General features: G+C 42.5%; 1 protein-coding gene across 1 annotated transcript in view; it reads right to left on the reverse strand.

Annotated features, from left to right (window-relative positions):
* Positions 1 to 200: 200 nt before the first annotated feature.
* Positions 201 to 22978, reverse strand: part of LOC134984408 (gastrula zinc finger protein XlCGF57.1-like) — a 37196-nt gene continuing 14418 nt past the window's right edge. Inside the window, exon 2 of the mRNA XM_063949997.1 lies at positions 201 to 2663. Within this exon, the coding sequence (XP_063806067.1) occupies positions 916 to 2663 (1748 nt within the window). The 3' untranslated portion in view covers positions 201 to 915. The remainder of the gene's footprint in view (positions 2664 to 22978) is intronic.

A 22978-nucleotide genomic window follows, 5' to 3' on the forward strand; every position in this document is an offset into this window, starting at 1 on the left:
TGTCATTCTCACCGGTAATAATGTTACTTATACATTTCCCCTTCTGTATATGTAACGTATGGTGTAACTAGATCTGACTCCTGTCATTCTCACCGGTAATAATGTTACTTATACATTTCCCCTTCTGTATATGTGAAGTATGGTGTAACTAGATCTGACTCCTGTCATTCTCACCAGTAATAATGTTACTTATACTTCACTTTCCTCCCAATATCACTCACAGAACTTTATATTCACATTTACACAGAGCACAAGATACACAATAAGTAGAACAGAATAAAGACCTCAGCATGTGGGATGTATATTTAGGAAGTGAAGGAACATTAATGAAACATGTGAGTAACAGTCATCAGTCTGTTTGTGGTCTCCAGGGTGGAGGTCTCTTGGACTGTGCGAGGCAGCAGGTTCCATGGTAAGGGCTGCATAGCTAACAGATCAACCACAAATGAATTATGGCAGATTCTTGGTACTGCTGGTAACAGTCTGAGGGGGAGAGGTAGGGAATTCCAGAGAAAGGGAGCAGCACGTGAAAAATCTTGGATAGGAGTGGGAGAAAGTAATCAGAAGACAGGAGAGTCGGCGTGCATTAGCATATGGACCTGTTTCGCTAGGACTGAGTCACGGCCAACTGGCATCACCCACACCTGGAGCTCAGCTAGACATTTAGTATTGGTATTGTTTTCAGTACCCGGAGCAAAGACAGGTTATCTGCATAGTAGAGGTAAAGGAGGGCATGATGTCTTATTATTTCACCCAGTAGCAGCATGTATATTGTAAAAAAAAAAAACACAGGACATAGGATAAAACCTGAAGGAACAATGCAGGGAAATGGTGAAGATGAGTATACTCCAGAAGATTAAAATGGTTCCCCACCTGTGTGATGTCTACTGTGTCCAACAAGAGCTGATTTAGTAATCACTCAGAGCATGCAAATGGCTTCAAACGTCTGTGAGTTCTCTCATGTTGAACAAGATGTGATTTCTGTATAAAACTTTTCCCACACTCAGAACATGAAAATGGCCTCTCACCTGTGTGACGTCTCTCATGTGTAACAAGATGTGATTTCCGTATAAACCCTTTCCCACACTCAGAACATGAAAATAGCCTCTCACCTGTGTGACTTCTCTCATGTGTAACAAGATGTGACTTGTGTGAAAAACCTTTTCCACACTCAGAACAAGAAAATGGCTTCTCTCCAGTGTGACTTCTCTCATGTGTAACAAGATATGACTTTTGTGAAAAACCTTTTCCACACTCAGAACAAAAAAATGGCTTCTCTCCAGTGTGACTTCTCTCATGTTGAACAAGATTCGATTTTAGTGAAAAACCTTTCCCACACTCAGAACATGTAAATGGCTTCACTCCGGTGTGACTTTTCTCATGTATAACAAGATATGACTTGTGTGAAAAACCTTTTCCACACTCAAAACAAGAAAATGGCTTCTCTCCACTGTGACATCTCTCATGTTGAACAAGATTCGATTTCAGTGAAAAACATTTCCCACACTCAGAACATGGAAATGGCTTCTCTCCGGTGTGACTTCTCTCATGTATAACAAGAGTTGATTTCTGTGCAAAACATTTCCCACACTCAGAACATGAAAATGGCCCCTCTCCGGTGTGATTTCTCTCATGTGTAACAAGACATGATTTGTGTGAAAAAGGTTTTCCACACTCAGAACATGAAAATGGCTTCTCTCCAGTGTGACTTCTCTCATGTTGAACAAGATTCGATTTCAGTGAAAAACATTTCCCACACTCAGAACATGTAAATGGCTTCACTCCAGTGTGACTTCTCTCATGTATAACAAGATATGACTTGTGTTTAAAACCTTTTCCACACTCAGAACATGAAAATGGCTTCTCTCCAGTGTGACTTCTCTCATGTATAATAAGAAATGATTTCCGTGTAAAACATTTCCCACACTCAGAACATGTAAATGGCTTCTCTCCGGTGTGACTTCTCTCATGTCTAATAAGAGTTGATTTCAGTGCAAAACATTTCCCACACTCAGAACATGATAATGGCTTCTCTCCGGTGTGACTTCTCTCATGTCTGATAAGAGTTGATTTCAGTGCAAAACATTTCCCACACTCAGAACATGAAAATGGCTTCTCTCCGGTGTGACTTCTCTCATGTTGAACAAGATGTAATTTCCGTGTAAAACATTTCCCACACTCAGAACATGTAAATGGACTCTCACCTATGTGAGTTTTCTGATGTATGACAAAATTTGATTTGGATGTAAAACATTTCCCACACTCAGAACATGAAAATAGCTTCTCTCCGGTGTGACTTCTCTTATGTATAACAAGAAATGATTTCTGTGCAAAACATTTCCCACACTCAGAACATGGAAATTGCCTCTCACCTGCCTTAGCTGGTTGATGTGCAATAAGCTTTGTGTTCTGTGTAGAACATGGTGCATCTATAGAACAGGAAAACACTGTATCTACTGTCAGAGCTGTAACAGATGCACCAATATCAGAGTGATCAGGAGAACATTTCCCAGGATCAGAGGGATCAGCTGATAGAGCTGGATGTACAATTGGGGTAATGAGATTAGTTCCTGGAGAATCCTGTCTACTGTCATCTTTTATTTCACAATCCGGGGATGATATTAGATGTACTTCTGAGATATTCCTGCTTGTGTGTCCATCTGCTGGAAATAAAATACATTTTGGAAATGTGAATTTTCATAAAACAATTAAAATCTGGTAAAGATCATGATCAAAACTGGAAAATTACTATAAAATGAGTAGACAAGACCCAGGGTGTTACATGGTACAATATATAATTCTGTAACAGACATTGTATCCAGTACTGTATTTCTGGCATTGCTTTTATGTTTTCTTTAAAATAATACTAGGAAGCTTGGACAGGAGTGTTACTAACACTGAGAGAACATGTGGGATTACTAGAGGTGACATAGGCTGTGCAGTAATATAACATCACCTGTGCATACATTTAGGTAACACTGAGATCATGTGGGATTACTAGAGGTGACATGGGCTGTGCAGTAATATAAAATCTCCTGTGCATACATTTAGGTAACACTGAGAGATCATGTGGGATTACTAGAGGTGAAATGGGCTGTGCAGTAATATAACATCGCCTGTGCATACATTTAGGTAACACTGAGATCATGTGGGATTACTAGAGGTGACATGGGCTGTGCAGTAATATAACATCTCCTGTGCATACATTTAGGTAACACTGAGATCATGTGGGATTACTAGAGATGACATGGGCTGTGTAGTAATATAACATCGCCTGTGCATACATTTAGGTAACACTGAGATCATGTGGGATTACTAGAGGTGACATGGACTGTGCAGTAATATAACATCTCCTGTGCATACATTTAGGTAACACTGAGAACATGTGGGATTACTAGAGGTGACATGGGCTGTGCAGTAATATAACATCTCCTGTGCATACATTTAGGTAACACTGAGAGATCATGTGGGATTACTAGAGGTGACATGGGCTGTGCAGTAATATAACACCGCCTGTGCATACATTTAGGTAACACTGAGAACATGTGGGATTACTAGAGGTGACATGGGCTGTGCAGTAATATAACATCGCCTGTGCATACATTTAGGTAACACTGAGATCATGTGGGATTACTAGAGGTGACATGGGCTGTGCAGTAATATAACATCGCCTGTGCATACATTTAGGTAACACTGAGATCATGTGGGATTACTAGAGGTGACATGGGCTGTGCAGTAATATAACATCTCCTGTGCATACATTTAGATAACACTGAGATCATGTGGGATTACTAGAAGTGACATGGGCTGTGCAGTAATATAACATCGCCTGTGCATACATTTAGGTAACACTGAGAGATCATGTGGGATTACTAGAGGTGACATGGGCTGTGCAGTAATATAACATCGCCTGTGCATACATTTAGGTAACACAGAGATCATGTGGGATTACTAGAGATGACATGGGCTGTGCAGTAATATAACATCGCCTGTGCATACATTTAGGTAACACTGAGAACATGTGGGATTACTAGAGGTGACATGGGCTGTGCAGTAATATAACATCACCTGTGCATACATTTAGGTAACACTGAGATATCATGTGGGATTACTAGAGGTGACATGGGCTGTGTAGTAATATAACATCGCCTGTGCATACATTTAGGTAACACTGAGATCATGTGGGATTACTAGAGGTGACATGGGCTGTGCAGTAATATAACATTGCCTGTGCATACATTTAGGTAACACTGAGAGATCATGTGGGATTACTAGAGGTGACATGGGCTGTGCAGTAATATAACATCGCCTGTGCATACATTTAGGTCATTTAGGTAACACTGAGATCATGTGGGATTACTAGAGGTGACATGGGCTGTGCAGTAATATAACATCACCTGTGCATACATTTAGGTAACACTGAGATCATGTGGGATTACTAGAGATGACTTGGGCTGGGCATTAATATAACATCGCCTATGCATACATTTAGGTAACACTGAGAGAACATGTGGGATTACTAGAGATGACATGGGCTGTGCAGTAATATAACATCGCCTGTGCATACATTTAGGTAACTTTGAGATCATGTGGGATTACTAGAGGTGACATGGACTGTGCAGTAATATAACATCGCCTGTGCATACATTTAGGTAACACTGAGAGACCATGTGGGATTACTAGAGGTGACATGGGCTGTGCAGTAATATAACATCACCTGTGCATACATTTAGGTAACACTGAGATCATGTGGAATTACTAGAGGTGACATGGGCAGTGCAGTAATATAACATTGCCTGTGCATACATTTAGGTAACACTGAGACCATGTGGTATTATTAGAGGTTACATGGGCTGTGCAGTAATATAACATCTCCTGTGCATACATTTAGGTAACACAGAGATCATATGGGATTACTAGAGGTGACATGGGCTGTGCAGTAATATAACATCGCCTGTGCATACATTTAGGTAACACTGAGACCATGTGGGATTACTAGAGGTGACATGGGCTGTGCAGTAATATAACATCGCCTGTGCATACATTTAGGTAACACTGAGATCATGTGGGATTACTAGAAGTGACATGGGCTGTGCAGTAATATAACATCGCCTGTGCATACATTTAGGTAACACAGAGATCATGTGGGATTACTAGAGGTGACATGGGCTGTGCAGTAATATAACATCGCCTGTGCATACATTTAGGTAACACTGAGATCATGTGGGATTACTAGAGGTGACATGGGCTGTGCAGTAATATAACATCGCCTGTGCATACATTTAGGTAACACTGAGAGATCATGTGGGATTACTAGAGATGACATGGGCTGTGCAGTAATATAACATCGACTGTGCATACATTTAGGTAACACTGAGAGATCATAGAGATGGCATGGGCTGTGCAGCAATATAACATCGCCTGTGCATACATTTAGATAACAATGAGATCATGTAGTATTACTATAGGTGACATGGGCTGTGCAGTAATATAACATCGCCTGTGCATACATTTAGGTAACACTGAGAGATCATGTGGGATAACTAGAGGTGACATAGGCTGTGCAGTAATATAACATCACCTGTGCATACATTTAGGTAACACTGAGATCATGTGGGATTACTAGAGGTGACATAGGCTGTGCAGTAATATAACATCACCTGTGCATACATTTAGGTAACACTGAGATCATGTGGGATTACCACAGGTGACAAGGGCTGTGCAGTAATATAACATCGCCTGTGCATACATTTAGGTAACACTGAGAGATCATGTGGTATTACTAGAGGTGAAATGGGCTGTGCAGTAATATAACATCACCTGTGCATACATTTAGGTAACACTGAGAGATCATGTGGTATTACTAGAGGTGACATGGGCTGTGCAGTAATATAACATTGCCTGTGCATACATTTAGGTAACACTGAGATCATGTGGGATTACTAGAGGTGACATGGGCTGTGCAGTAATATAACATCGCCTGTGCATACATTTAGGTAACACAGAGATCATGTGGGATAACTAGAAGTGACATGGGCTGTGCAGTAATATAACATCGCCTGTGCATACATTTAGGTAACACTGAGATCATGTGGGGTTACTAGAGGTGACATGGGCTGTGCAGTAATATAACATCACCTGTGCATACATGTAGGTAACACTGAGAGATCATGTGGGATTACTAGAGATGACATGGGCTGTGCAGTAATATAACATTGCCTGTGCATACATTTAGGTAACACTGAGATCATGTGGGATTACTAGAGGTGACATGGGCAGTACAGTAATATAACATCGCCTGTGCATACATTTAGGTAACACAGAGATCATGTGGGATTACTAGAGGTGACATGGGCTGTGCAGTAATATAACATTGCCTGTGCATACATTTAGGTAACACTGAGAGAACATGTGGGATTACTAGAGGTGACATGGGCTGTGCAGTAATATAACATCGCCTGTGCATACATTTAGGTAACACTGAGATCATGTGGTATTATTAGAGGTGAAATGGGTTGTGCAGTAATATAACATCGCCTGTGCATACATTTAGGTAACACTGAGATCATGTGGTATTATTAGAGGTGAAATGGGTTGTGCAGTAATATAACATCGCCTGTGCATACATTTAGGTAACACAGAGATCATGTGGGATTACTAGAGATGACATGGGCTGTGCAGTAATATAACATCGACTCTGCATACATTTAGGTAACACTGAGAGATCATGTGGGATTACTAGAGGTGACATGGGCTGTGCAGTAATATAACATCGCCTGTGCATACATTTAGGTAACACTGAGAGGACATGTGGGATTACTAGAGGTGACATGGGCTGTGCAGTAATATAACATCACCTGTGCATACATTTAGGTAACACTGAGAGATCATGTGGGATTACTAGACGTGACATGGGCTGTGCAGTAATATAACATCTCCTGTGCATACATTTAGGTAACACTGAGATCATATGGGATTACTAGAGGTGACATGGGCTGTGCAGTAATATAACATCGCCTGTGCATACATTTAGGTAACACAGAGATCATGTGGGATTACTAGAGGTGACATGGGCTGTGCAGTAATATAACATCTCCTGTGCATACATTTAGGTAACACTGAGAGATCATGTGGGATTACTAGAGGTGACATGGGCTGTGCAGTAATATAACAACTCCTGTGCATACATTTAGGTAACACAGAGATCATGTGGGATTACTAGAGGTGACATGGGCTGTGCAGTAATATAACATCGCCTGTGCATACATTTAGGTAACACAGAGATCATGTGGGATTACTAGAGGTGACATGGGCTGTGCAGTAATATAACATCGCCTGTGCATACATTTAGGTAACACTGAGAGAACATGTGGGATTACTAGAGATGACATGGGCTGTGCAGTAATATAACATTGCCTGTGCATACATTTAGGTAACACTGAGATCATATGGGATTACTAGAGATGACATGGGCTGTGCAGTAATATAACATCGACTCTGCATACATTTAGGTAACACTGAGAGATCATGTGGGATTACTAGAGGTGACATGGGCTGTGCAGTAATATAACATCACCTGTGCATACATTTAGGTAACACTGAGAGATCATGTGGGATTACTAGAGGTGACATGGGCTGTGCAGTAATATAACATCTCCTGTGCATACATTTAGGTAACACTGAGAGATCATGTGGGATTACTAGAGGTGACATGGGATGTGCAGTAATATAACATCTTCTGTGCATACATTTAGGTAACACTGAGATCATGTGGGATTACTAGAGGTGACATGGGCTGTGTAGTAATATAACATCGCCTGTGCATACATTTAGGTAACACTGAGAGATCCTGTGGGATTACTAGAGGTGACATGGGCTGTGCAGTAATATAACATCGCCTGTGCATACATTTAGGTAACACTGAGATCATGTGGTATTACTAGAGGTGAAATGGGCTGTGCAGTAATATAACATAGCCTGTGCATACATTTAGGTAACACTGAGATCATGTGGGATTACTAGAGGTAACATGGGCTGTGCAGTAATATAACATCGCCTGTGCATACATGTAGGTAACACAGAGATCATGTGGGATTACTAGAGGTGACATGGGCTGTGCAGTAATATAACATCACCTGTGCATACATTTAGGTAACACTGAGATATCATGTGGGATTACTAGAGGTGACATGGGCTGTGTAGTAATATAACATCGCCTGTGCATGCATGTAGGTAATACTGAGATCATGTGGTATTACTAGAGGTGACATGGGCTGTGCAGTAATATAACATCGCCTGTGCATACATTTAGGTAACACAGAGATCATGTGGGATTACTAGAGGTGACATGGACTGTGCAGAAATATAACATCGCCTGTGCATACATTTAGGTAACACTGAGCTCATGTGGGATTACTAGAGGTGACATGGGCTGTGCAGTAATATAACATTGCCTGTGCATACATTTAGGTAACACTGAGAGATCATGTGGGATTACTAGAGGTGACATGGGTTGTGCAGTAATATAACATCGCCTGTGCATACATTTAGGTAACACTGAGATATCATGTGGGATTACTAGAGGTGACATGGGCTGTGCTGTAATATAACATTGCCTGTGCATACATTTAGGTAACACTGAGATCATGTGGGATTACTAGAGATGACATGGGCTGTGCAGTAATATAACATCGCCTGTGCATACATTTAGGTAACACTGAGAGATCATGTGGGATTACTAGAAGTGACATGGGCTGTGCAGTAATATAACATCGCCTGTGCATACATTTAGGTAACACTGAGACCATGTGGGATTACTAGAGGTGACATGGGCTGTGCAGTAATATAACATTGCCTGTGCATACATTTAGGTAACACTGAGAGAACATGTGGGATTACTAGAGATGACATGGGCTGTGCAGTAATATAACATTGCCTGTGCATACATTTAGGTAACACTGAGATCATATGGGATTACTAGAGATGACATGGGCTGTGCAGTAATATAACATCGACTCTGCATACATTTAGGTAACACTGAGAGATCATGTGGGATTACTAGAGGTGACATGGGCTGTGCAGTAATATAACATCACCTGTGCATACATTTAGGTAACACTGAGAGATCATGTGGGATTACTAGACGTGACATGGGCTGTGCAGTAATATAACATCGCCTGTGCATACATTTAGGTAACACTGAGATCATGTGGTATTACTAGAGGTGAAATGGGCTGTGCAGTAATATAACATCGCCTGTGCATACATTTAGGTAACACTGAGATCATGTGGGATTACTAGACGTGACATGGGCTGTGCAGTAATATAACATCGCCTGTGCATACATTTAGGTAACACAGAGATCATGTGGGATTACTAGAGGTGACATGGGCTGTGCAGTAATATAAAATATCCTGTGCATACATTTAGGTAACACTGAGAGATCATGTGGGATTACTAGAGGTGAAATGGGCTGTGCAGTAATATAACATCGCCTGTGCATACATTTAGGTAACACTGAGATCATGTGGGATTACTAGAGGTGACATGGGCTGTGCAGTAATATAACATCTCCTGTGCATACATTTAGGTAACACAGAGAGATCATGTGGGATTACTAGAGGTGACATGGGCTGTGCAGTAATATAACACCGCCTGTGCATACATTTAGGTAACACTGAGAACATGTGGGATTACTAGAGGTGACATGGGCTGTGCAGTAATATAACATCGCCTGTGCATACATTTAGGTAACACTGAGATCATGTGGGATTACTAGAGGTGACATGGGCTGTGCAGTAATATAACATCGCCTGTGCATACATTTAGGTAACACTGAGATCATGTGGGATTACTAGAGGTGACATGGGCTGTGCAGTAATATAACATCTCCTGTGCATACATTTAGATAACACTGAGATCATGTGGGATTACTAGAAGTGACATGGGCTGTGCAGTAATATAACATCGCCTGTGCATACATTTAGGTAACACTGAGAGATCATGTGGGATTACTAGAGGTGACATGGGCTGTGCAGTAATATAACATCGCCTGTGCATACATTTAGGTAACACAGAGATCATGTGGGATTACTAGAGATGACATGGGCTGTGCAGTAATATAACATCGCCTGTGCATACATTTAGGTAACACTGAGAACATGTGGGATTACTAGAGGTGACATGGGCTGTGCAGTAATATAACATCACCTGTGCATACATTTAGGTAACACTGAGATATCATGTGGGATTACTAGAGGTGACATGGGCTGTGTAGTAATATAACATCGCCTGTGCATACATTTAGGTAACACTGAGATCATGTGGGATTACTAGAGGTGACATGGGCTGTGCAGTAATATAACATTGCCTGTGCATACATTTAGGTAACACTGAGAGATCATGTGGGATTACTAGAGGTGACATGGGCTGTGCAGTAATATAACACAGCCTGTGCATACATTTAGGTCATTTAGGTAACACTGAGATCATGTGGGATTACTAGAGGTGACATGGGCTGTGCAGTAATATAACATCTCCTGTGCATACATTTAGGTAACACTGAGATCATGTGGGATTACTAGAGGTGACATGGGCTGTGCAGTAATATAACATCACCTGTGCATACATTTAGGTAACACTGAGATCATGTGGGATTACTAGAGATGACTTGGGCTGGGCATTAATATAATATCGCCTATGCATACATTTAGGTAACACTGAGAGAACATGTGGGATTACTAGAGATGACATGGGCTGTGCAGTAATATAACATCGCCTGTGCATACATTTAGGTAACTTTGAGATCATGTGGGATTACTAGAGGTGACATGGACTGTGCAGTAATATAACATCGCCTGTGCATACATTTAGGTAACACTGAGAGACCATGTGGGATTACTAGAGGTGACATGGGCTGTGCAGTAATATAACATCACCTGTGCATACATTTAGGTAACACTGAGATCATGTGGAATTACTAGAGGTGACATGGGCAGTGCAGTAATATAACATTGCCTGTGCATACATTTAGGTAACACTGAGACCATGTGGTATTATTAGAGGTTACATGGGCTGTGCAGTAATATAACATCTCCTGTGCATACATTTAGGTAACACAGAGATCATATGGGATTACTAGAGGTGACATGGGCTGTGCAGTAATATAACATCGCCTGTGCATACATTTAGGTAACACTGAGACCATGTGGGATTACTAGAGGTGACATGGGCTGTGCAGTAATATAACATCGCCTGTGCATACATTTAGGTAACACTGAGATCATGTGGGATTACTAGAAGTGACATGGGCTGTGCAGTAATATAACATCGCCTGTGCATACATTTAGGTAACACAGAGATCATGTGGGATTACTAGAGGTGACATGGGCTGTGCAGTAATATAACATCGCCTGTGCATACATTTAGGTAACACTGAGATCATGTGGGATTACTAGAGGTGACATGGGCTGTGCAGTAATATAACATCTCCTGTGCATACATTTAGATAACACTGAGATCATGTGGGATTACTAGAAGTGACATGGGCTGTGCAGTAATATAACATTGCCTGTGCATACATTTAGGTAACACTGAGAGATCATGTGGGATTACTAGAGATGACATGGGCTGTGCAGTAATATAACATTGCCTGTGCATACATTTAGGTAACACTGAGAGATCATGTGGGATTACTAGAGATGACATGGGCTGTGCAGTAATATAACATCGACTGTGCATACATTTAGGTAACACTGAGAGATCATAGAGATGGCATGGGCTGTGCAGCAATATAACATCGCCTGTGCATACATTTAGATAACAATGAGATCATGTGGTATTACTATAGGTGACATGGGCTGTGCAGTAATATAACATCGCCTGTGCATACATTTAGGTAACACTGAGAGATCATGTGGGATAACTAGAGGTGACATAGGCTGTGCAGTAATATAACATCACCTGTGCATACATTTAGGTAACACTGAGATCATGTGGGATTACTAGAGGTGACATAGGCTGTGCAGTAATATAACCACCTGTGCATACATTTAGGTAACACTGAGATCATGTGGGATTACTAGAGGTGACAAGGGCTGTGCAGTAATATAACATCGCCTGTGCATACATTTAGGTAACACTGAGAGATCATGTGGTATTACTAGAGGTGAAATGGGCTGTGCAGTAATATAACATCACCTGTGCATACATTTAGGTAACACTGAGAGATCATGTGGTATTACTAGAGGTGACATGGGCTGTGCAGTAATATAACATTGCCTGTGCATACATTTAGGTAACACTGAGATCATGTGGGATTACTAGAGGTGACATGGGCTGTGCAGTAATATAACATCGCCTGTGCATACATTTAGGTAACACAGAGATCATGTGGGATAACTAGAAGTGACATGGGCTGTGCAGTAATATAACATCGCCTGTGCATACATTTAGGTAACACTGAGATCATGTGGGGTTACTAGAGGTGACATGGGCTGTGCAGTAATATAACATCACCTGTGCATACATGTAGGTAACACTGAGAGATCATGTGGGATTACTAGAGATGACATGGGCTGTGCAGTAATATAACATTGCCTGTGCATACATTTAGGTAACACTGAGATCATGTGGGATTACTAGAGGTGACATGGGCAGTACAGTAATATAACATCGCCTGTGCATACATTTAGGTAACACAGAGATCATGTGGGATTACTAGAGGTGACATGGGCTGTGCAGTAATATAACATTGCCTGTGCATACATTTAGGTAACACTGAGAGAACATGTGGGATTACTAGAGGTGACATGGGCTGTGCAGTAATATAACATCGCCTGTGCATACATTTAGGTAACACTGAGATCATGTGGTATTATTAGAGGTGAAATGGGTTGTGCAGTAATATAACATCGCCTGTGCATACATTTAGGTAACACAGAGATCATGTGGGATTACTAGAGATGACATGGGCTGTGCAGTAATATAACATCGACTCTGCATACATTTAGGTAACACTGAGAGATCATGTGGGATTACTAGAGATGACTTGGGCTGGGCATTAATATAATATCGCCTATGCATACATTTAGGTAACACTGAGAGAACATGTGGGATTACTAGAGATGACATGGGCTGTGCAGTAATATAACATCGCCTGTGCATACATTTAGGTAACTTTGAGATCATGTGGGATTACTAGAGGTGACATGGACTGTGCAGTAATATAACATCGCCTGTGCATACATTTAGGTAACACTGAGAGACCATGTGGGATTACTAGAGGTGACATGGGCTGTGCAGTAATATAACATCACCTGTGCATACATTTAGGTAACACTGAGATCATGTGGAATTACTAGAGGTGACATGGGCAGAGCAGTAATATAACATTGCCTGTGCATACATTTAGGTAACACTGAGACCATGTGGTATTATTAGAGGTTACATGGGCTGTGCAGTAATATAACATCTCCTGTGCATACATTTAGGTAACACAGAGATCATATGGGATTACTAGAGGTGACATGGGCTGTGCAGTAATATAACATCGCCTGTGCATACATTTAGGTAACACTGAGACCATGTGGGATTACTAGAGGTGACATGGGCTGTGCAGTAATATAACATCGCCTGTGCATACATTTAGGTAACACTGAGATCATGTGGGATTACTAGAAGTGACATGGGCTGTGCAGTAATATAACATCGCCTGTGCATACATTTAGGTAACACAGAGATCATGTGGGATTACTAGAGGTGACATGGGCTGTGCAGTAATATAACATCGCCTGTGCATACATTTAGGTAACACTGAGATCATGTGGGATTACTAGAGGTGACATGGGCTGTGCAGTAATATAACATCGCCTGTGCATACATTTAGGTAACACTGAGAGATCATGTGGGATTACTAGAGATGACATGGGCTGTGCAGTAATATAACATCGACTGTGCATACATTTAGGTAACACTGAGAGATCATAGAGATGGCATGGGCTGTGCAGCAATATAACATCGCCTGTGCATACATTTAGATAACAATGAGATCATGTGGTATTACTATAGGTGACATGGGCTGTGCAGTAATATAACATCGCCTGTGCATACATTTAGGTAACACTGAGAGATCATGTGGGATAACTAGAGGTGACATAGGCTGTGCAGTAATATAACATCACCTGTGCATACATTTAGGTAACACTGAGATCATGTGGGATTACTAGAGGTGACATAGGCTGTGCAGTAATATAACCACCTGTGCATACATTTAGGTAACACTGAGATCATGTGGGATTACTAGAGGTGACAAGGGCTGTGCAGTAATATAACATCGCCTGTGCATACATTTAGGTAACACTGAGAGATCATGTGGTATTACTAGAGGTGAAATGGGCTGTGCAGTAATATAACATCACCTGTGCATACATTTAGGTAACACTGAGAGATCATGTGGTATTACTAGAGGTGACATGGGCTGTGCAGTAATATAACATTGCCTGTGCATACATTTAGGTAACACTGAGATCATGTGGGATTACTAGAGGTGACATGGGCTGTGCAGTAATATAACATCGCCTGTGCATACATTTAGGTAACACAGAGATCATGTGGGATAACTAGAAGTGACATGGGCTGTGCAGTAATATAACATCGCCTGTGCATACATTTAGGTAACACTGAGATCATGTGGGGTTACTAGAGGTGACATGGGCTGTGCAGTAATATAACATCACCTGTGCATACATGTAGGTAACACTGAGAGATCATGTGGGATTACTAGAGATGACATGGGCTGTGCAGTAATATAACATTGCCTGTGCATACATTTAGGTAACACTGAGATCATGTGGGATTACTAGAGGTGACATGGGCAGTACAGTAATATAACATCGCCTGTGCATACATTTAGGTAACACAGAGATCATGTGGGATTACTAGAGGTGACATGGGCTGTGCAGTAATATAACATTGCCTGTGCATACATTTAGGTAACACTGAGAGAACATGTGGGATTACTAGAGGTGACATGGGCTGTGCAGTAATATAACATCGCCTGTGCATACATTTAGGTAACACTGAGATCATGTGGTATTATTAGAGGTGAAATGGGTTGTGCAGTAATATAACATCGCCTGTGCATACATTTAGGTAACACAGAGATCATGTGGGATTACTAGAGATGACATGGGCTGTGCAGTAATATAACATCGACTCTGCATACATTTAGGTAACACTGAGAGATCATGTGGGATTACTAGAGGTGACATGGGCTGTGCAGTAATATAACATCGCCTGTGCATACATTTAGGTAACACTGAGAGGACATGTGGGATTACTAGAGGTGACATGGGCTGTGCAGTAATATAACATCACCTGTGCATACATTTAGGTAACACTGAGAGATCATGTGGGATTACTAGACGTGACATGGGCTGTGCAGTAATATAACATCGCCTGTGCATACATTTAGGTAACACTGAGATCATGTGGGATTACTAGAGGTGACATGGGCTGTGCAGTAATAGAACATCTCCTGTGCATACATTTAGGTAACACTGAGATCATATGGGATTACTAGAGGTGACATGGGCTGTGCAGTAATATAACATCGCCTGTGCATACATTTAGGTAACACAGAGATCATGTGGGATTACTAGAGGTGACATGGGCTGTGCAGTAATATAACATCTCCTGTGCATACATTTAGGTAACACTGAGATCATGTGGGATTACTAGAGGTGACATGGGCTGTGCAGTAATATAACATCTCCTGTGCATACATTTAGGTAACACTGAGATCATGTGGGATTACTAGAGGTGACATGGGCTGTGCAGTAATATAACATCGCCTGTGCATACATTTAGGTAACACAGAGATCATGTGGGATTACTAGACGTGACATGGGCTGTGCAGTAATATAACATCGCCTGTGCATACATTTAGGTAACACTGAGATCATGTGGGATTACTAGAGGTGACATGGGCTGTGCAGTAATATAACATCTCCTGTGCATACATTTAGGTAACACTGAGATCATATGGGATTACTAGAGGTGACATGGGCTGTGCAGTAATATAACATCGCCTGTGCATACATTTAGGTAACACAGAGATCATGTGGGATTACTAGAGGTGACATGGGCTGTGCAGTAATATAACATCTCCTGTGCATACATTTAGGTAACACTGAGAGATCATGTGGGATTACTAGAGGTGACATGGGCTGTGCAGTAATATAACATCTCCTGTGCATACATTTAGGTAACACAGAGATCATGTGGGATTACTAGAGGTGACATGGGCTGTGCAGTAATATAACATCGCCTGTGCATACATTTAGGTAACACAGAGATCATGTGGGATTACTAGAGGTGACATGGGCTGTGCAGTAATATAACATCGCCTGTGCATACATTTAGGTAACACTGAGAGAACATGTGGGATTACTAGAGATGACATGGGCTGTGCAGTAATATAACATTGCCTGTGCATACATTTAGGTAACACTGAGATCATATGGGATTACTAGAGATGACATGGGCTGTGCAGTAATATAACATCGACTCTGCATACATTTAGGTAACACTGAGAGATCATGTGGGATTACTAGAGGTGACATGGGCTGTGCAGTAATATAACATCACCTGTGCATACATTTAGGTAACACTGAGAGATCATGTGGGATTACTAGAGGTGACATGGGCTGTGCAGTAATATAACATCTCCTGTGCATACATTTAGGTAACACTGAGAGATCATGTGGGATTACTAGAGGTGACATGGGATGTGCAGTAATATAACATCTTCTGTGCATACATTTAGGTAACACTGAGATCATGTGGGATTACTAGAGGTGACATGGGCTGTGTAGTAATATAACATCGCCTGTGCATACATTTAGGTAACACTGAGAGATCCTGTGGGATTACTAGAGGTGACATGGGCTGTGCAGTAATATAACATCGCCTGTGCATACATTTAGGTAACACTGAGATCATGTGGTATTACTAGAGGTGAAATGGGCTGTGCAGTAATATAACATAGCCTGTGCATACATTTAGGTAACACTGAGATCATGTGGGATCACTAGAGGTAACATGGGCTGTGCAGTAATATAACATCGCCTGTGCATACATGTAGGTAACACAGAGATCATGTGGGATTACTAGAGGTGACATGGGCTGTGCAGTAATATAACATCACCTGTGCATACATTTAGGTAACACTGAGATATCATGTGGGATTACTAGAGGTGACATGGGCTGTGTAGTAATATAACATCGCCTGTGCATGCATGTAGGTAATACTGAGATCATGTGGTATTACTAGAGGTGACATGGGCTGTGCAGTAATATAACATCGCCTGTGCATACATTTAGGTAACACAGAGATCATGTGGGATTACTAGAGGTGACATGGACTGTGCAGAAATATAACATCGCCTGTGCATACATTTAGGTAACACTGAGCTCATGTGGGATTACTAGAGGTGACATGGGCTGTGCAGTAATATAACATTGCCTGTGCATACATTTAGGTAACACTGAGAGATCATGTGGGATTACTAGAGGTGACATGGGTTGTGCAGTAATATAACATCGCCTGTGCATACATTTAGGTAACACTGAGATATCATGTGGGATTACTAGAGGTGACATGGGCTGTGCTGTAATATAACATTGCCTGTGCATACATTTAGGTAACACTGAGATCATGTGGGATTACTAGAGATGACATGGGCTGTGCAGTAATATAACATCGCCTGTGCATACATTTAGGTAACACTGAGAGATCATGTGGGATTACTAGAAGTGACATGGGCTGTGCAGTAATATAACATCGCCTGTGCATACATTTAGGTAACACTGAGACCATGTGGGATTACTAGAGGTGACATGGGCTGTGCAGTAATATAACATTGCCTGTGCATACATTTAGGTAACACTGAGAGAACATGTGGGATTACTAGAGATGACATGGGCTGTGCAGTAATATAACATTGCCTGTGCATACATTTAGGTAACACTGAGATCATATGGGATTACTAGAGATGACATGGGCTGTGCAGTAATATAACATCGACTCTGCATACATTTAGGTAACACTGAGAGATCATGTGGGATTACTAGAGGTGACATGGGCTGTGCAGTAATATAACATCACCTGTGCATACATTTAGGTAACACTGAGAGATCATGTGGGATTACTAGACGTGACATGGGCTGTGCAGTAATATAACATCGCCTGTGCATACATTTAGGTAACACTGAGATCATGTGGTATTACTAGAGGTGAAATGGGCTGTGCAGTAATATAACATCGCCTGTGCATACATTTAGGTAACACTGAGATCATGTGGGATTACTAGACGTGACATGGGCTGTGCAGTAATATAACATCGCCTGTGCATACATTTAGGTAACACAGAGATCATGTGGGATTACTAGACGTGACATGGGCTGTGCAGTAATATAACATCGCCTGTGCATACATTTAGGTAACACTGAGATCATGTGGTATTACTAGAGGTGAAATGGGCTGTGCAGTAATATAACATCGCCTGTGCATACATTTAGGTAACACTGAGATCATGTGGGATTACTAGAGGTGACATGGGTAGTGCAGTAATATAACATCGCCTGTGCATACATTTAGGTAACACTGAGATCATGTGGGATTACTAGAGATGACATGGGCTGTGCAGTAATATAACATCGCCTGTGCATACATTTAGGTAACACTGAGATCATGTGGGATTACTAGACGTGACATGGGCTGTGCAGTAATATAACATCGCCTGTGCATACATTTAGGTAACACAGAGATCATGTGGGATTACTAGACGTGACATGGGCTGTGCAGTAATATAACATCGCCTGTGCATACATTTAGGTAACACTGAGATCATGTGGTATTACTAGAGGTGAAATGGGCTGTGCAGTAATATAACATCGCCTGTGCATACATTTAGGTAACACTGAGATCATGTGGGATTACTAGAGGTGACATGGGTTGTGCAGTAATATAACATCGCCTGTGCATACATTTAGGTAACACTGAGATCATGTGGGATTACTAGAGATGACATGGGCTGTGCAGTAATATAACATCGCCTGTGCATACATTTAGGTAACACTGAGAGATCATGTGGGATTACTAGAGGTGACATGGGCTGTGCAGTAATATAACATCGCCTGTGCATACATTTAGGTAACACTGAGAGATCATGTGGGATTACTAGAGGTGACATGGGCTGTGCAGTAATATAACATCGCCTGTGCATACATGTAGGTAACACTGAGAGATCATGTGGGATTACTAGAGGTGACACGGGCTGTGCAGTAATATAACATTGCCTGTGCATACATTTAGGTAACACTGAGACCATGTGGGATTACTAGAGGTGACATGGGCTGTGCAGTAATATAACATCGCCTGTGCATACATTTAGGTAACACTGAGACCATGTGGGATTACTAGAGGTGACATGAGCTGTGCAGTAATATAACATAGCCTGTGCATACATTTAGGTAACACAGAGAACATGTGGGATTACTAGAGGTGACATGGGCTGTGCAGTAATATAACATCACCTGTGCATACATTTAGGTAACACTGAGAGATCATGTGGGATTACTAGAGGTGACATGGGCTGTGCAGTAATATAACATCGCCTGTGCATACATTTAGGTAACACAGAGATCATGTGGGATTACTAGAAGTGACATGTGCTGTGCAGTAATTGTTATGCACACCAGTGCCTGCAGGAAAGTACTGGTGTCAGAACTGTTATGCACTCCAGTGCCTGCAGGAATGTACTGGTGTTTGAACTGTTATGCACACCAGTGCCTGCAGGAATGTACTGGTGTCTGAACGGATAGGTATGCAAAACAAATGGACTCACAGACAGACTGGGGAATATGACATTACATACACAGAAGGTGATAGGGTAACAAAATACACACAAAGTGAACAGAGAAGCCCAGAGGCTAAGGAACTGGGTGTCTCCATAGTATTAGTAATGCTCAGATGGGAAAAGCAAGATGTTGTGTTTTAATACGTAGAGAACCCGAAATGCTGTTGCTAAGGGCAACAGCAAAACCCTAAAGGGTTACCAACGGGTGTGGCAGTAAACTCCTTGGTCAGAGATGGAATGATAGACACAAGGAGAGTCTCCACAATCCTAATTCTCACTTGCAGTGCACAGGTTCAGCTTACTGCCACTAAACTGACACCTTGCACAGTGAGACATTATTTAGGCAGGCAAGTCTTAGAATACAGCCGCAAACTTGCTAAGTTCACAGAGTAGTAACAGAACCCCAGCAAGCTAAACGACTGACTCCAGTCTTACTGAGTATAATACCAAATCCCCAGGCCTATTTGCAGTAAGCAACAAACAAATACAAAGCTACACAGTACTGGCTAACTTTCAGGAACTGACTAACCAACAAAGATTCAGCAGCATCTGCTTAACCTGAGAAGAGGCCTTATAAAGCAGGTGCTGTCCACGCCCCACTCAGACCTCACAGACTGTGAGCACAAAAACCAGCACCGGATCCCCTGCCGTGCACAGAGCCTGTAACCACTGCACAGCAAAAGACCCGAACCGGAGTATCAGCTGCGCTCAGGTTACTCCGCAAGCACTTGTCTCCCGGTTGCCATGAGGGGCAGGAGACCCTAACAGTACCCCCCCTCTGACGAGGGGTCAAAGAACCCCTACCACCGGGTTTATCGGGGAACTGCGAGAAGAAAGAGCGTATCAGTCTGGGGGCATGAAGATCACAACTGCGCACCCACGACCGCTCCTCCGGGCCATACCCCTTCCAGTGCACCAAAAATGACAGCCGACCCCAAACCATCTTGGAGTCAAGAATCCTTTCAACAACAAACTCCCTCTGGCCACGTATCAGAAGAGGGGAAGGTCTTCCACTGGAAGAAGGATTACTAATCGCCCGTTTTAAAAGGGAACAATGAAATGTTTTATTGATACCCAAAGAACGGGGCAGATCTAACTGAAATGCCACCGGATTGATAACCCTGGTGATCTTATAAGGGCCGATGAACCGGGGGCCTAACTTATGAGATGGCTGTCTCAACTTCAAATTCTTGGTAGACAACCAGACGAAGTCTCCTAATTTGAAGCTGCAGGGTCTTTTCCGCTTATCAAAAACCCTTTTGGTCACTAATGACACAGACACAAGGGCTTTCTTCACTTTCCGCCAAATACCTCTAAGGACCGAAACCACAGAGGAACCACCAGGCGTGGAGTCCAGGGGGTCAAAAGAATTGGCCTTAGGATGATGCCCATACACACAAAGGAAGGGAGAGATCCCTGTAGCAGAGTGAGCCGCGTTGTTATAGGCAAACTCTGCCATGGACAGATGAGCAACCCAGTCAGTCTTACACTTGGAGACATAACACCTGAGGAACTGCTCCAAGGACTGGTTCACCCTTTCAGTCTGCCCATTAGACTGCGGATGGTAGCCTGACGACAAGCTGACAGAAATCTGGAGATCGGAACAAAATGCCCTCCAGAATTTGGCCACAAACTGGGATCCGCGGTCAGAGACCACATCAAGTGGCAACCCGTGGAGACGCACAACATGCAGCATAAATAATTCAGACAGGCGTCTGGCCGATGGCAGCCCAACCAGTGGAACGAAGTGCGCCATCTTCGAAAACCTGTCAACGACAACCCAGATGGCTGTCATCCCAGAGGATTTGGGCAAGTCCACCACAAAATCCATTGAAATGTGGGTCCATGGCTTAGATGGGATAGAGAGTGGATGTAATGGGCCAACAGGAACCCCTCTAGGAGTCTTATTTCGGGCACAGATGTCACATGCCCGAACCCACTGATCCACATCCTTAGCCACCGAGGGCCACCACACCGCCCTAGATAGCAACTCCCGAGTTCTGGCAATACCCGGGTGACCTGCCGACTTCTTGGCATGGAATTCCAGGAACACTCGCTGTCTTAACCTAGGAGGCACAAACAAAAGACCTACCGGAAGGTCTGGAGGAGCCTGCTCCTGTGCTCTAAGGACTAATGATAAGAGGTCCTGGGTAATGCCCACTTTAATACATGATGGGGACACAATGGGCAACGGCTCCTCGGTGGTCTCCTGGATTGGAGCAAAACTCTGCGAGAGCGCATCAGCCTTGATGTTTTTTGACCCAGGGCGATATGTTATCAAAAAAGTAAAGCGAGCAAAAAACAAAGCCCATCGTGCCTGCCTGGCATTGAGACGCTTCGCTGACTCTAAATATGCCAGATTCTTATGGTCGGTGAGAATTGAGACCACAAACTTAGCCCCCTCAAGCCATTGTCTCCACTCCTCGAGTGCATCCTTAATAGCCAACAATTCCCGGTTACCCACGTCATAATTCATCTCGGCAGGCGAAAATTTACGGGAAAAGTAAGCACAGGTATGAAGGCGATTATCAGACACTCCCATCTGAGAAAGCACTGCCCCAATACCCATCTCAGAGGCATCCACCTCCACCACAAAAGGACGCTCTGGATCTGGGTGTCGCAGCACCTTGGCCGAAACAAATGCCCTTTTGAGACGGGCAAAAGCCGCTTTAGCCTCACAAGACCAGTGAGCAACATCCGCCCCTTTCTTAGTGAGTGCCACCAAGGGTGCCACTATAGACGAAAATCCAGCGATAAATCGTCTATAAAAATTCGCAAAGCCCAGGAAACGCTGAAGCGCCTTCAAACTAGTGGGCTGCACCCAATCCAGGACTGCCTGTACCTTGGAACCCTCCATTTGGAAACCTTCTGGGGAGATAATATGTCCTAGAAATGCGATTTGCTGAACTTCAAATTCGCACTTCTCCAGCTTCGCCCCAAGCCGGTGGTCTCTGAGTTTCTGGAGGACTAAGCGTACATGCTTCCGATGTTCCTCCAGGGAATGGGAGAAGATTAGGATGTCATCTAAGTATACAACTAAGAATCTATCAAAATATTCC

The sequence above is a fragment of the Pseudophryne corroboree genome (genome assembly GCF_028390025.1).
Source record: "Pseudophryne corroboree isolate aPseCor3 chromosome 3 unlocalized genomic scaffold, aPseCor3.hap2 SUPER_3_unloc_51, whole genome shotgun sequence".
NCBI lineage: Eukaryota > Metazoa > Chordata > Amphibia > Anura > Myobatrachidae > Pseudophryne > Pseudophryne corroboree.